Source organism: Aspergillus lentulus (assembly GCF_001445615.1).
Source record: "Aspergillus lentulus DNA, contig: Alt08, strain: IFM 54703, whole genome shotgun sequence".
NCBI classification, from domain to species: Eukaryota; Fungi; Ascomycota; class Eurotiomycetes; order Eurotiales; family Aspergillaceae; genus Aspergillus; species Aspergillus lentulus.
This window is the reverse complement of record NW_028322118.1, coordinates 2,576,807-2,592,886: the sequence shown is the minus strand read 5'-3', so window position 1 is coordinate 2,592,886 and position 16,080 is coordinate 2,576,807. Positions and strand designations below refer to the sequence as shown.

The window sequence follows — 16,080 nt, the reverse complement described above, 5'->3', positions numbered from 1 at the left end:
CCACCTCTCCAGAAAGAGTTCATCCGAGCACAATGTCGGAACACCACCTTGACGCTCTGGTCGTCGGAACCGGGTTTTCAGGCATCTACGCCCTCCAATCCCTCCTCAAACTAAACCTCAAAGTCAAAGCGATCGATGCCGCCAGCGACGTTGGCGGTACCTGGTACTGGAGTCGCTACCCCGGCGCCTTGAGTGATACTTGGTCGCACCTGTACCGCTACTCATTCGACTACGAGTATCCGCTCCACCGGCGGTATGTCTCGCAGCCCGAGGTGCTGGCATATCTGCGCCACGTGGTAGACAAGTACGACCTACGCAGACACATGCAGTTTAATATGGACATGGTTAGCGCCGTTTGGGATGAAGGCACAAGCACATGGCGAGTGTCCTGCAAGACCGGCGATGTATTCCGCGTTCGATACCTCCTCACGGCACTGGGGCTGCTGACGAAGGCCAATTACCCTGATCTTCCCGGTCTGCAGACGTTCCACGGTGAGATAAGGCATACTTCTGCTTGGGACACCGAGCTAGATCTCAAAGGTAAGCGAGTTGGTCTTGTCGGCGTGGGTTCCTCGGGTGTGCAACTCGTGCCCGCCGTTGCGGACACCGTCCAGTCCCTACACGTCTTCATTCGTCGTCCGCAATACTGCGTTCCCAGCGGTGACCGTGCACTCACCGCGCAAGAGCGCGAGGAGATTTTCAGAGACTTCCCCAAAATCTGGACTGAGGCTCGCACCTCGCAGCTCGCCATCGGGTTCCCCGAGCTCTCGCGAGAGGCCATGGCGTTGTGCCCCGAAGACCGCGAAGCCGCTTTTGAGCGCCTGTGGGAAGCCGGAAGTGGGCTGCAGTTTCTGTTTGGTGGGTTCACGGATTTGCTCACGGACCCCGTTGCCAACGAGGAGGCTTGCAAGTTCATCCGGAGGAAGATCGAGGCGATCGTGAAGGATCCACAAAAGCGGAAGGTGCTTACGCCGGACGAGCCGTATGCCCGTCGCCCGCTGTGTGCGAACGGTTTTTATGAGCAGTTCAACCGAGAGAACGTCTTTGCGGTGGATATCCGGACCCATCCCATTGTAAAGATTGAAGCAGAGGGGATCCGCACGGCGGATGGCAGATTGCATGAATTAGACGTCATCATTTTCGCAACTGGCTACGACGCAATGGATGGAGCGTATGTTCGGTTGGACATTCAAGGCCAAAAATCAGGCGGGAACCTTCGGGATCGTTGGAAGGCAGAAGGCCCAGCGAGTTATCTGGGAATTTCCGTGCCAGGTTTCCCTAATCTCTTGATGATCAACGGGCCACAGACGCCATTTGCCAATATCCCTCCCATATCAGAGGAGAATGTGAACTTCACAGTGGATCTAATAAAGCGGGCTCAGGAGGTCAGTCAGCAGGAGAATCGCCCCTGTTTGATTGAAGCAACTGAAGAGGCACAACGCAAATGGGGCGAGCACTGCGACGAGATCGCCAACAGCACCCTCTTGAAACAGGTACCACAGTGGCTCTTCGGCAATAATGTTCCCGGCAAGGTAGTCTCCACGTTGTTCTATTTTGGTGGAGTCGGACGGTTCAGAGCGTTAATTGCGGACATCAAGGCCAAGGGCTTTACAGGATTTAAGGAGCCTCTGAGTAGGAAGTCTGAGCCGCGGGCACATCTATGAGGCGTGCTGCATATTCCATTGCGTCTATACTTCGTTGATAGTGTCTCTATATCCGTCGTCAAGGACTATTCTGGTCTCCAAACACTGATGGCCATCTTCGGCTCACTTTCGCCAGCACAGATCGAAGATCGCGAGTTTCAGCTCGTGTCGATTTAGTCGTCTCTTCCTGCCATTTGAGCTCAAAATCAAGCAACTGTGCCTCTATTTTAGTTGCATTATACTTGCTTGCCTGGGTGTTTTCCAAGTAATGCAGGAACTTCTGCCAGCGAGGAATGTAGTACGACGAGACCAACCCGCCCCATTGCTTCGAGGCATAGTCGTTGATCTCACCCTTGGGGCCCCAGAGGGTAATCTGGTCTCTGGCATTGTACTCGTAGAAGTCAGCCTCTGCATCGTTTCTCGCCCATGACCGCGCTGACTGGATCCAAGTTGACAGGCGGAAATTGTCATTGGTGGAAAGCACAGAGTCCAGATCGTACAGCAGCTGAATGAGATTGCTTCCATCCTTGGAAACGGAGGCCCCAGCTTGATATGTAGACACAATATTGATGTACATAGGGATAAATGCGTTCGCCATTACTTGACGGGTAATGTCGACCATGTCATAGAGAAAAGCGGGCTGAGACCATAAAGAACGGTCCTTCGATGCAGCAGAGTCCATCAGTTGCCATGCCTGGACAAGCGCGGCCGGGTCGTAGTTGATCGTGGTAGGATGATGGCTGGTACGGTTAACCAATCCTGAGATGCTTGGTTGCAGCTCAAAGATGGATTTAGACACCGCCGTTGATGTCAGGTTGGTGTTGTTGTAGGCTGTTGTTCTCAGAATATCCCATGCTTGATACAATTCTTCGGGTACGGCTGAACCTCTCACTCCAGAAGAATATCGAGTCTTGACCCAGTTATGGAAGTAACGGTCCGTATCAATCGGCTGCCAAGACCAGGCTTGATCCAGGAGCAAGTCGTACATAATCTCGTTGCCCTCGTGGCCTTCCATGGTTAGACCAAATCCGACAAGCGAATCCGAAGCAGCAAGAGCTTGTGTTGCATTTACTGTGACGTTCATCACCTGTCCATACAAGCCCATGTTACCGCCATAGTCATGCAACTGGCACCAAATCCACGGCTTGCCATAGTACGACTGCGTACGCTGCCACTGGGGCTGTGACTCAGAAAATAGGTCCAGCACCAGCATGTCTTGGTCCACTTCAACACCGGACAAGTACGCCTTCACACGCTCGTCGGTCCAGAAATCCCAGTTAGAGTAAAACAACCAACCCTGCATCAGCCAAACAGCATTCGGATCGGCGCTCTTGAGGCTCAACCACGTGTTGTGGGTGACGTTACGCAAGTAGGCAAGATCCCCCGAGTAGGGATCGTTCTCGTTGTACTGGTCCAGTGTATAAATGTGCGTGATGTTCCCATACGCTTGCTGCTGTTTCTTGATAAAGCTGCGCTGCAGGCGGGAGAAGCTGGGGTCGAACGGTTCCAGGAAAGTGTCGTTGGTATATCGCTCATCAAATCCTCCCCATCGTGAACCATTCACCACTGTTGCGTTTGGAAGGACACGGCTGATCGCTCGAGGCACAAACCCTGTAAATGCAGGAAGAACCGGGGTCATACCAAGTTCGACCATACGGCGGACAATCTTCTTCTGTAGCTCGAATTGAGAGTCAATCCAGGAATAGGGCAGATCACCGCCCCAGGAACCTTGGATATTACCGAATCGGTTCCAGGCTTGGAATGCTGGCCCGCTGAGAAAAGACGAGGTCTCAGCATCCGTCAGGCCGATCTCACGGAAGACCTCAACCAAGATCTTTTCCTGGCCGACCCAGGCAAGGGGCAAGTTAATGCCTCGCAGAGCCATCCAATCCAGCTGAAGCTCCCAGTCTTCCCATGACCAGAATGCCGTTGTGTAAGAGAAGGTCACTAGGAAGTCAGCCATACTGTGGCAGTTTCATAAGGCCTCGACATACCAGTATTAAAATGATAGCGTCTTTCGACGGTGCTGGAGCCAGTCAATGGTTTCGATAGACGAGGAAGTGGTATCGGTGCTAGATGTAGCTGACTGCCGACAAACCAGTAGATGTCTACATGCGCGACATCGGCCAGATAGCGGTGCAGACTGTCCTTGTTATCAATTGCGTTGCTAAGCAGTAAATAATTGTAGAACGTCGTACCCGTATGACAGTGCGCTTAACGAATTACCCTGCACCAAAATAGTGCCGTTGGCAGCCGTTGACACAACGAACTGATCGTTATTGGTCGAGTTGAAGTCCATCAGAGAGAACCGAAAACTGTCGACATGCTTCGGCATTCGACGACGAACAAGATCGTAGATTCCATCAAGCGACTGCGCAAAAGTGGTGGAGGCGCATAGCCCCAAAAGCAGTGCTTTGACCCAGACCATCGCGGTGTTCGTATCGATCCCTTCTGCGAAACCAAGGGGATGATAATCGACAAGCTGAGTTCGTGTAATATGACTTCAGCTGAAGTCCACTTCAACCCGGGACCTCTGTGGTCTTATAACAGTAGCCTCGCAAGTAACTTGGTCGAATAATTTTAATTGAGTTTTGTTCAAGCCGTAAGCTTCCATATTGAAGTATCCCGAGATTGAGACCTCACTGGTCTGCACAGTTCCGTCTCCCCACATAAGTGCCAATCTTATCAAAGCTGGCTGGTTAATAGCCAATCTACCCCTCACGTGTGTTAATGAACGTAGATTATAGTCACATCGGGGTTTTTGAATTGGACCTAGGCCGAAGCCGCTGAAAGCCACAAGGACTTAGTTGTGTGGCCTCACAACCACCTTCTTCAACGTACTGGTCTTCTGCCTCTGCAAACCGGCCAATTTCGCCCCTTCATCTTCGTTCCTGACATGGTTAAAACAAATCATCGAGCCGGCGGGTGTGTGGAAAATTTGTCTCTGCGTTGTGATCCGAGTGGTGGCTCTCAAGAATGCTCGTCAGTCTGTGAGCAGGGAATGATTAGCCTTGGGATATTAGACTTTATTAGACGGCGGTAAGACGAATCTTGGCTTCATATGTAGCGTTCCAGAAAAGCTTGTTCTAGTGGTTATACCTTAAAACTGGGAAGCCTAGTCCTCTTTGCGAGTAGTCCAAGGCACCAAGAGCAGCAAGCAGGAATATCAACTGTCGGCAGATGTAAGCAGAGATATCTCTTCGCAGGTGCTTGCTAGATGACACGGGAGGGAAGCAACCAATCAGTAGGACCCAAAGTCCGCTCTTGTTCAATCAAGCATGCCAGAATCGTTTCTCATACGGAACGAGATGGCGACACACAGGCGTGAGAATAGACCAAGAACGTTTTCGGTCCGAATATCGATATGGTAAGAGGTTGAAGCGAGATGGTTGATCCTCCATCCTTTGGTTGTGAAACAGTCAGATCAGGCTGAGGAGGCATAGGCGACTCTGCGAATGGACGTTTACCAAACCCGTGACAAGAACCCAGAATGGCAGGAGAAAATCCATCTTCCTGGACCACCACACTCAACGCAATGACGGACATACGCTGCGGGGATCATTTTCGCGATCGGAAGAGTCGATAACAGCTCGTGAAGGTAGACCTAGCACCTACTCTATCTTCTGTCATGTACAGGTGGAAAGTATTATCGGGAAGATCATATCAAACTAAGTCTGTCGCGACTCGCAAGTGAATGATTTCCCCATCTGCAAAACAACGTATATAAGTCCCCAACTTACAACTCAGACTTGGAGTTATTTCCGACTGTTCAGTTGACTGATCTACGGGATATCATTTGGATGTCCTGCATCACATCTCAAATGAGCACCTCGAGTCTACCACCTATCAGCTCTTTGAAGCCTCTAGGGGCTCATGTGAGTAAACTACATTGTCGTCAAACGCCGGGACAATATTGACAGGCGAATAACCAGTTCTTTCGAAGCAAGAAACAACAGTCCTCGCCCCTCGTCAACCTGCCTACTGAAATCCTAGTTCAGATCTTCTCCTACACAAATCTACACGACACGATGGCCCTTTCAACAAGCTGCAAATACCTGCTCAGCATTCTCTCTTTCACAGCTTTTCCCGGAGACTTTTTGTTCAGAAAGCTCCCAGACCTGGCACCCATAAAGCTAATTCTGTTCCTCCTGAGACTCGCGTGGCCAAGGGAGATGGATGGCCGTGTGAAGAAAGGTCTGCGGTACTGCAATGCCTGTCTCCGTATCTATCCAGAGAAGAGACAGTACTGGGAGGAGAAGTTGTCGATGAAGATCAGCAGGGATTTTTGGAATAGCTTGAAGTCCCAGTGGGAAATGAACCTTGACTGCCCTAAATGCTATCTCGGTCACAAACGCACCTATATGTGTCTTTGTCATGCAGCATTCATTAAGCGTTGGGAGCAGATTTGTGCTGAGCATATCGGCTGGTTCGGCAACTAGGTATAGGGACATCTCAAATGCACTATGCTCTGTGATAGCTGGGATGTCATGCTCTCTCTAGGGTTCAGTTATTGAACTGCAACTTTCGGTTTTTGTCATATACCTGCGAGCGTCATTCATGGCTCGTCTTAGACCCAACCGCTACTAATGAGCAGAATGTGACTGACGGATCTTAACCTCCATTTTTTCAAGTATCTGGGCCGTAATTTACTTATTGTCAAGTCTACCCAGTCTTTCTGCAATACAAGTACTTCAACGTTGAGGTTAAGCACCATGTCTCAAGTCTACTGTTAATGTATTTCCCCTCCGGCTGTGTATTCTTCGGCGTTGACTACAATCACCACAGCCATGGTCACAGCGATTAAGGTAAGATCTAGAAGATCCCTCGAAACATGGCATGCTCTGCAGGTGTCAGCATGCCATGTTTAGAGCAAGGACTCTGATAAGAAGTGGTGCTAGTTTCTCTTTCATGGCTGTCTACTGGCTTCCATGAGATATTATTCCTTGTAGACACTGCTCTTAGACTTCCAAACCTTATAGCAATAAGTTCAAGCTTTATTTTCTCGATAGGCTAAAAGCACAGCGTTCCTTTCAATAGCTATATGAGTCTCTTGTGCCGCAAGTGATTCTCTGACCCGCGGAAAGACATCCTGTTTAACGCACCGATGATTTATAAATTAGGCCTTTTATTCCCTCATATAACTTTCAAACGTCACTCACTCACCTAGTACAAATCACAATTCTCCTCAAGCTTGACTCCTCGAATCAAGCTGACTTTGATACTGAACCGGATATGCAACCGGTACTGGTACCGATTTCTCCATCTGCGCCGTAGCCATCGGGTATTGGTTCATTGGCCATTGATTGTGAGAGTGCTGGGCAGCCTGCCATTGTTGGTTGTGAGGCTGGGGAGGGGTCTGCCATTGCTCATAAGGCGCAAACGAGTAGTTAAGATTCTCCTGTTCATCTTTCTTGCGGTCCCTCCGACATTTGAGGACGAAAAGTGCGACTATAGTGAGGATGAGGATCAGGAATGCGAGGGGGATAACGACTGCCTTGATGATGATTTTTGTCTTTGCGTCCATGTTGGGGTGTTAGTTTGGGAAGAATCGTTCAGTTTTGACAGGAGCCGCAGAGGTGAGATCGCCTCACTTATCTTGACTCAGTCATGAGTAAAATAGAGGTGCCTAGCTGAGCAACATATTGATGCCCCTGTCCTCAGCGCTTAAACCCGTCGGCGGATTTGTTGATTCACATGGACATAGGAGGGTGGAGGATATATGCAAGCCATTTCACGCAGACTCGGGCACTATCGACGAATTCTGATCAATCGTCTGCTGTTGATGGAGGTGAAAATAGATTTTGGCTCCCTTGGCGAATGCTTGAAGGCTTCTGCAGGTGGTCGAGAGTGAACTAGCAGTGTGTGGCCAACGGAAGACGCGAACTTGGCGCTGTGCATGTTAGGCCCAAATCAAGAGGCGTTGATGCCTGCAAGTCAGATTGTCAAGCTGTCATCTCGACCAGTTGGGCTTTTTATTTTGAATAGATTACTTCGACAAGTCCTGACTGCATCCCGGCTATGGCTTGTGGTCGTCGATGCGACTACAATATTTCGAGAACAGAATCAATGGAGCCAGTCCAGATATCACTCAGCTGGTTCCTCGACTGGCGAAAGATCATTTGATTTACGGATTCCCGTTTAGGGACATTTACAACTTTCTCATCTATCCTTCATCACGTAAGAAAGCTAACCCAGACAGTCAGCTCTCAGTTCCCATTGAAGGTCAATAGTATCTAGATAGATAGATCCTGGGCCTTGTAAGTCAGTCCGGACTGCGTACGGAGTACCCCTCCGATAATCCCGCACCTGTACAGGAAAAGCCCCGCCTTAATGTAGCTATACCAAGACTCCAAGACTACCAGACTTCTTCCACCAATTCGTAACAATTCATCGAGCCACAGGCCAAGAGTTTGTACCTGGTACACAGCCAAGATTGTCTTGGCTGCTCCCCGGGTAGTTTCACTTTAAGCATCCTCATGGGCAATGGCTTCTGTCCTTCATTTCCCTGTATACATGGCGAGCTTCTTGTGCCTGGATAGGTAGTGACGGATTCGCATGCCAATTTACTGCGAAAAAAGACAATATTTCCACGAGTCGGGCTATCTGTCAGGAGATATGATAGTCTTAAACAGTTGGTCAATTGCTTTCTAAGTCATGCATCCGCTGAAAGTCCTCACACCGAAGGATCACCGATCGTCACTCCCCAAAGGATTGAATCCTTTGTGGGCCCTGTTTCATCTCCAGTTTCAGTACAGGGGCAAACGTCCTGATTGATACTCCTGGACAATGGTGAAGGATCTATGAAATGGAATCTCTCAGATGTCTTCGGGCCGTCATTCGGGCTTTTAATACAGGCAAATTAGTCCGACCCTTCGAGCTGATATCCCTCAGCATGGTGAGTCTAGGCGCCTAGCAGACAGACCATGAGGAATATAAGGCGCCCATGGCCCCCTGTTTCCCAGGTCTCCCACAAGCCAACAGAGTCTTCTGAGCGACGAACACATAGTCCAAAATGGCGCGTTTCTCCTTCCTCAACGTTCTTCTATATGCACTTACGGCCAGTGCCGCGGCCGTAGGAGCCACCCTTCCCAAAGCAGGGTCTCTTGAGCACGTCCCCGATTTTGGCCCCAATCCCACCAATGTCTCCATGTACATTTATGTTCCCAATAAATTGGCAGCGGAGCCGGGCATTGTCGTTGCCATTCACTATTGTGAGATCCGCAGGCAACACTAAATGACCTAGAACTAACAGTGGGATACAGGCACAGGAACAGCGGAGGCATACTACACCGGCTCCCCCTATGCCAAACTGGCAGAACAATACGGCTTCATAGTCATCTATCCCGAGAGTCCCTACGAAGGCAAATGCTGGGACGTGAGCTCGAAAGCGACTCTGACTCACAATGGTGGCGGAAACAGCAACTCCATCGCCAACATGGTCGCCTGGACTAAGAAGCAGTACCAGGTCGACCGCAGCAAGGTGTTTGTGACCGGTAGCAGCTCAGGCGCGATGATGACTGTGCGTTCACCCACAGCCTAAGGACAGATCGATTATGAGACTAACAACAGACAGAATGTCATGGCAGCCACATATCCAGAGCTATTCTCCGCAGGTATCGCCTACTCTGGTGTAGCCGCCGGCTGCTTCATGTCCGCCACCGACCAGGTCCAAGCATGGAACAGCACCTGCTCGCAGGGCAAGTCCGTCGCCACGCCTGAGGTCTGGGCCGGTGTCGCAAAGGCCATGTACCCGGGATATAACGGCCCACGGCCTAAGATGCAAATCTATCACGGTAGTGCCGATACGGCTCTACTGCCGCCCAACTACAACGAGACCTGCAAGCAGTGGGCCGGCGTCTTTGGGTATAAGTACGATGCTCCAAAGAGTGTCGTAGAGAACACACCCGAGGCCAAGTATGAGACCACCACTTGGGGTGACAAGTTGCAGGGTATCTATGCCACTGGGGTCGGCCACACGGTGCCCATTCACGGGAAGCAGGATATGATCTGGTTTGGTTATGCCCATTAACGGCAATCCTAGTTTCATCAGGCGGTTATGCGGGACGAAGGGGGTTGTAGAACTATGTCAATAATAGAAGAGAAATAGAGGGGATCAAGCATACTAAATAAAAAGTGTTGTAAATCCAAAAAAGACGGAGAAAAAAAGCAAAAGAGAAATGACAAGAGTGGGATTCGAACCCACGCCATCATACGATGATGAGGAAACTCGTAGAGTTTGGTATTAAGGTGGACCTTAACCTCACGCCTTGGACCAACTCGGCCATCTTGCCTTACTTGATTTATGACTCCCCATTTTTGAACACATCAACTAGCATGAGATGCTTCCCCCGAAACATGATCAAGACAGCGTATTCTGTAAGTCAAACATCCAAAAAAGTGCTTGTGGGAAAAAGGAGAGTACTATAGGAAATAATACCACATGCACCTGAAAGTTCGCACTTGCGATTTTCAAGAATGTATCGACCCTGCCTTACGGCAAAGTAATTGGGAACTCGACTATATACTTTGTCTTCGAGCGACATTCGGTTCGGACACAAAACTGGAGAGAAACAAATAAGTGAGTTTCGAAGACAACTAATACAAGAGTATAACCAGTTTGCTTCCTTTCAAGGTGCAATGACACCAATAGCCACCCAGATCATCTCATCATTTACATCAGAATCATCATCCTATTCGTGAGCTGATACTTCGCCAAAGAGCCTGAGCGGTTCAGAGTTTCCCTACTTCCTCCACTCTCTTCTCGGCTGCCTTGTCGTCCAGACCCTCTTCCAGGTCGATTTCCTTATCCGACCGGGCTGACTGGAGACCCGCGACCGCAGTCTCGAACCGACGACCACGCTTCTCCGGTCCGAATGCCGTAGTAAACACGATACCCATCGCAATGATGGCCGTGGCAACTCCCATGACAGGACCGTACGCAGGAACCCGATGACCGGATGGAGCGGTGATCAGGGTCTTCTCGGCAATGGCGTTGACGATCTGGGCGGAAGGCGAAGAGATCATGTTTCCTAGCTGGTATGTGATGCCTTCGCACGTTAGTGAGGATTCCCACCGATTGCTATGGTATGAGGTACGAACCTGGGAAGGAAGACCGGAAGGCGGGTGGAGAAAGTTCATTCAAGTGGATAGGAATGACACCCCAGGCACCTTGAACGAAGAACTGCATGAAGAAGCCGGATGCGCTCAGAGATCGTTCGCCTTGTGGGAGAATCCAGGCAGGGATCAGGATGGCAGAGCACAGGGCAGAGATAATGATAGCTCGGCGCCGTCCGACAAATTGCGACATGTATCCAACAATTGTACCACCGACGCAAGCGCCAGTCTTCATGAGAATAGATGCGCGAGAGGCTCCAGCGTTGCGCATCTCTTTCTGAGTCAACATGAACGTAGTATACGAGTCTTGCGAGGTGTGGGAGTAATAGTTGAACTATGAAAGTCAGCAGCTTTTCTCTAGTGAACATCGCGGGGACATACCCAAGTCATCAAGAAGATGCAGTAAATGCACATCTTCCACTCCTGCCCGAGCATCTGCTTCGTCTCACGCCAAAATGCGCCGGGGTCAGCGGCTTTCTTGCCGGCCTTCTTGGCTTCGAGAAATTGTTTGGATTCAGGAAAGCATATGCGAATGAGTCCAACACCGATCGAGGCGCCAGCTGTAAGTTTGTCAGCTTCCAGTTCGGAGTATTTTCGAAGGAGAATCTAGGCAACGGACCAGCAATCCAAAAAACTGTCTTCCAACTCTCGGTTGAACCGCCGACACCGAGATTTGCGCAGGCGGCGAGTACGTATCCAAACGAATAGCCTTGCTGCAGGATTCCGGACATGAGACCACGAGCATTGACACTATGGATGTTGTTGTCAGCGAAGGGAGAGAAACTCGGAGTCTGAGATAAGTACTTACGGACAATGTTCCAATGCCATCGCGATGGCATTACCATAGACACCGCCCATAAAAAGTCCGAATAATGACCGAACAGCCAGGAACTGCTGGAACGTACGGCTGTAGATGGTGGCTATCTGTAGGATACCAAGCACAATCATGTTGGTTACCATGGGCCATTTACGCCCGAACCGATCGCCAGCTAGACCGAAGAAAGCGGCACCGACGCTTCGTAGGAGCAGGGTCAGAGTAATAGCAGTGCTGATATCGGTCTTTGAGCGGTTATAGTACTTTGACAGCTTGACAGTCTGAATAGATAGGGCATGAAAATCAAACGCATCGGCCGTCCATGCCAAAAAGCCAACAAGGAAAAAGAGCCAGTCCCGCGCACCAAGCTGCATAAGCAGGCTGATAGGGTTCTGGATAGGTTCAGGTGATTGCCACTCGGCGTGAGTCTCGCCAGACTCGTTGGTCACGACGACACGCTGTTTCCATCGGAAAAGATCGCCAAAGGACTGCTTCGCGGTGGCGATGATGCCATCCGGAATTGGCTCCGCTGGCTCATTATGGGAGGTACTCATATTCACAAATAAAGCGAGGAACTATGGGCGGTCTTGCTCGGTATTTCCCTGGACTAGAAGGAGAGTGAACGATGCTGCCAACAGAACAGAACCCCTCGCTTCCGTCTCGGACATGGCTTTTATATGTATCTCGCCCCGTTGACCCCGGTTCGTTTTCGCTACCCCATGGGGAGCCATGCGAAACCCCGCAGAGTCAGGCCATGGAGCTGATACTAGTAGCGATACGGTGATACCGATACTCCACTCCACCTACCCCAGGTTCTCGCGGGCGATCTCCGCGAGGAATTTCCAATCTGTATCAAGCCAAGATGATGCCAAGCATCTAAACCAGACGTGGCCGCCAATGGGTCAGCATCAGTAGCAGCCACACTACCCAAGACTGGTTTGATGTCGCATCTTACTTCTGGTGGGCGTCAACACCGTGCGTTCATGTCTCGCCCAGACACGCTAAGTGCTCCAATGTTCCCGTGTGAGTGAGCGTGGGGGGATCAGAAGGATCGATCGAGACTGCCGGTTCGGAGAAAAGGGAGCAAGGTTTTGCAGCAAGTAATCCACAGAAGGTTCAGAAATCGCGCACTCAACTGCTCGTACCCTAGATGTCTATGGTAATATGGCCGAAAATCGGTGCCATCAATCGGGTTCTCCTCAACCGTTCGAGGCCTTGCATCTGTACAGACGTACGGAAGTAGTCGGGACGAGAAGTTTAGATGTTGAATCCCTCAGAGGAGAAAGCCAGTTCACGAGTTCAAAGTCAGCCAAGGAGCAAACAAGTTGATAGCTTGTTTCCTATGGCATGGCATTATCATTGTCGATTATCTACCCATTACTGGTCGCCATCACTATCCAGTGAAATTATCTTAGCTGCCAACGAGAATGGTAAAGGGGGAATTGCCCCTCTCCCTTGCTCTCAGTTCCCAAGGAACCTTTTGATCAGTTTAGAAAATGAAAGTCTGCTGACTTTTTGCAATCTCTTTCAACAAGCGCCGGCCAGGTTCCGCCGCTATTCCACGGTGGAAAAGCCAAAAGAGACAAGAGGCGTTCTTGGCATGAGAGCTTCGGGGGGCTGAAAGTCTTGGGCCTCTTGTCCGCGAGGATGCTAAGGCTTAATCGAAAGAGTTGGGTGTCATCTCGGGGAGAATCGGAGAGGAAGAGGTCAAAGACACGAGAAGGATTCTTACAGATTAAAGAGGTATGATGATTTTGTAGGGAGTAATAATGCTAAGAGAACACAAGTATGGGACAAGACCGGAGAGGAGAGGAGAGGATGAGAGAGAAATGCCTCAGTCAGTGTTGCCCGCGTGTGTTTTCGTAGCCTCAGGTGTCGGTTCTTCCTGTCCCCCACTACCAGGTCAACCTGTAGCCTGAGGTCTTTTGATGGACCTTTCTATTCTTTGATCCAAATCCTACTCCTACACTGGGTGGGTGAAAAACCAATTTACCTATGACTTCTAAATCTTCACAAGTTGTGACTGAGTCAATGACCCGCGAGTGGCTGTGCTGTACTAATTCCTCTTGCGGGATTAATTTCGTCCATTTGAACTGCTGGGAATGAACTTCAGATCTCGACTATCTATACTTTTTTCAGATCGATCTTCCTCATTTCATATGAGAGTACTGCATATTTTGAAGCTATGACCAATGTTAATTCTGGGTCTCTGCTTCAACCACTGCTCTCAATGGTCATAAAATAACCTCAAACATGTGCATTATGAGGTATTTGTTGGCGTCTACGAGCCATTCCCACGAGAGTGATGTCTTACAGAGGCTTTATAACTCTCCACCATGGCTTGCTCTGCTATCGCTTTCTCAACCCCAGGGAGAGGTGGCTGGAAGTTTCTTGCTGGAATAGAGTTTGGAGATTGTCTGGGGCATCGCAATGCGGACACTCGACCCTCGCCATGAAGACAAAGATCTATCTCCATTCCGGCTTCACCACCACTATATATATATTGCTTTCTGGACCATACTGGCATCTTTCACCATCTATGGTATTGGAGGGGTCAGTTATATTGATGCTCTACTACTAGCATCTGGTGCTGCCACGCAAACCGGATTAAACCCCATCGACTTGAACCAGCTTAATGTGCTTCAGCAGCTAATCCTGTGGATCGTTGCTATGGTCACCAATGTCATCTTTGTGAACTCGTTTCTTGTCTGCATCCGTCTGTATTGGTTTCGGAAGCGGCTTCGACGGGTAGTCAACGAAACGAAAGTCTTGTCTTTGATGCGGAAGAGGAAAGCGAAAGAGACAGAATTTGGACTTGAGAATTCCAACCTTGTGGTGTCTGACATCTTCCAAGAGCATGAAAGCCTACCGCAACCTTTGCTTGACGGAGATAGCGACAATGGCCAAAAGCTGTTTTCGACCAGATATCATGTCATGAAACAGATTGCTCCGGTGTCCACTAACCTCCACGTTACTTTCCACGAGGTGGAACATCAAGCAAGGCACCACCGACGATCATTCACTAGTACCGGACCATATCAAGCTGTAACGGAAATTCGACGTTTGTTGGCAAGACCTCGTAATGATGCCGGCCACAGCATATCCTACTTACCTTCGCTTATGTGGCAACCATCCACTGCGAGTTATTCCGACTGGGACGAAAGGCAAAAGGACCAGCTCGGTGGGATCGAGTACAGAGCACTGAAGACGCTGCGGATGATTCTGATGTGCTATTTTATATTCTTCCACATCCTAGGGATTCTGCTTCTTGTCTCGTGGATATGGCTGACGCCAGCGTTTGGCCAATCCGTTACGGTGAACGGTGTCAATACTTTTTGGTGGGGGATATTTACTGCTGGTTCAGCTTTCAACGATCTAGGATACACACTAACGCCGGATTCAATGGTCTCGTTTAAGAATGCTGCTTTCCCCTTGTTTTTGATGTCCTTCCTGATCGTCATTGGGAATACTGGGTTCCCATGCATGCTTCGCTTGATCATATGGCTGCTCTCAAAGCTGGCGGCTTATGGTAGTGCCCTAAATGAGGAGCTTCAATACCTCCTGGATCACCCACGCCGATGCTTCACCCTTCTTTTTCCTAGTGGAGAATCGTGGAGGCTCCTAGGGGTGCTGATCTTGCTCAATGGATTTGACTTCACTGTTTTCTGCACTCTCTCCACTGTAAGTGCAATTGGTTCAATGCGTAGAGCAAGCAGGCTAATCTAAATCGCTTTCATGCAGAGATCTGAATACCAAACGGACCGCCAGTCTCCGTCTACCTTTATTTGGCTCATCAACGGCTTGTTTCAGATCGCTTCAACGCGAACAGCCGGGTTCTCCGTCGCACCACTCGCAGACATCCATCCTGCCGTTCAAGTATCTTTCCTCGTGATGATGTACATTTCTGCCTTCCCAACCGCCATCGCCATGCGCGAAACCAATGTATATGAAGAAAGGAGTCTCGGAGTGTACGAGAATGAGAATGACTCCGATTCAGAGTCAGAAGCTAGGAACGGAAAACATATCGGGCTGGCTGTGCACATCCAGCGACAGCTGGGATTCGATCTCTGGTATGTCATGCTCGGACTCTTTCTCGTTGCAATCGCGGAAGGAGGCCGTCTCCAGAAAGCCGCCGACGACCCGGCGTTCTCGCTCTTCTCTGTTCTCTTCGAGATTGTATCAGCCTATGGGACTGTCGGGCTTTCTTTGGGATATCCTGAGACGGAAACAAGCTTGTGTGCCCAGTTTAATTGGGTGTCAAAGTTGGTCATTGTCGCGATGCAGTTGCGTGGAAGACATCGTGGACTCCCTCACGCATTGGATCATGCAATTCTGCTGCCGTGTGAATCGCATCAAGTTGACCAGGATGAAGGATCGAGCTGGCTGGGGACTTGGCTCAAGAGGCGTGCCTCGAATTTAAGCATCCCACCAATGCTGAGGCAAGAGGAACGGGCCGATGAGGAGGAACATCTTTTGCAAGCATAGAGATGCCTCTAGTACATTAGATTG

At 49.9% G+C, this 16,080-nt stretch overlaps 5 protein-coding genes and 1 non-coding gene across 6 annotated transcripts; 3 read left to right on the top strand and 3 right to left on the bottom strand.

Annotated features, from left to right (window-relative positions):
• Positions 1-32: 32 nt before the first annotated feature.
• On the top strand, positions 33-1,664 carry ALT_4096 (flavin-containing monooxygenase; the record flags this gene model as incomplete). Its single annotated transcript, XM_033558298.2, has 1 exon — positions 33-1,664. One exon carries the CDS (start codon positions 33-35, stop codon positions 1,662-1,664), a length of 1,632 nt encoding a protein of 543 aa, XP_033414189.2.
• Positions 1,665-1,722: 58 nt separating this feature from the next.
• ALT_4095 (alpha-N-acetylglucosaminidase) lies at positions 1,723-7,167 on the bottom strand (the record flags this gene model as incomplete). The annotated part of the gene is made up of 4 exons (XM_033558299.2): positions 1,723-3,590; positions 3,638-3,786; positions 3,842-4,125; positions 6,895-7,167. The coding sequence occupies 4 exons, from the start codon at positions 7,165-7,167 to the stop codon at positions 1,723-1,725; spliced, it is 2,574 nt and encodes an 857-aa protein (XP_033414190.2).
• Positions 7,168-8,655: 1,488 nt separating this feature from the next.
• ALT_4094 (acetyl xylan esterase) lies at positions 8,656-9,672 on the top strand (the record flags this gene model as incomplete). The annotated part of the gene is made up of 3 exons (XM_089599684.1): positions 8,656-8,854; positions 8,906-9,162; positions 9,217-9,672. 3 exons carry the CDS (start codon positions 8,656-8,658, stop codon positions 9,670-9,672), a joined length of 912 nt encoding a protein of 303 aa, XP_089456022.1.
• Positions 9,673-9,821: 149 nt separating this feature from the next.
• On the bottom strand, positions 9,822-9,934 carry ALT_t085. Its single transcript has 2 exons — positions 9,896-9,934; positions 9,822-9,867 (listed from the first exon to the last, which is right to left on the bottom strand). It is a non-coding gene; the product is annotated as a tRNA-Leu (tRNA).
• A 439-nt stretch (positions 9,935-10,373) lies between these two features.
• Positions 10,374-12,125, bottom strand: ALT_4093 (carboxylic acid transport protein; the record flags this gene model as incomplete). The annotated part of the gene is made up of 5 exons (XM_033556645.2): positions 10,374-10,690; positions 10,743-11,091; positions 11,139-11,317; positions 11,377-11,507; positions 11,566-12,125. 5 exons carry the CDS (start codon positions 12,123-12,125, stop codon positions 10,374-10,376), a joined length of 1,536 nt encoding a protein of 511 aa, XP_033412536.2.
• A 1,876-nt stretch (positions 12,126-14,001) lies between these two features.
• ALT_4092 (potassium transporter) lies at positions 14,002-16,056 on the top strand (the record flags this gene model as incomplete). Its single annotated transcript, XM_033556646.2, has 2 exons — positions 14,002-15,252; positions 15,313-16,056. 2 exons carry the CDS (start codon positions 14,002-14,004, stop codon positions 16,054-16,056), a joined length of 1,995 nt encoding a protein of 664 aa, XP_033412537.2.
• Between the last annotated feature and the right edge of the window lie 24 nt (positions 16,057-16,080).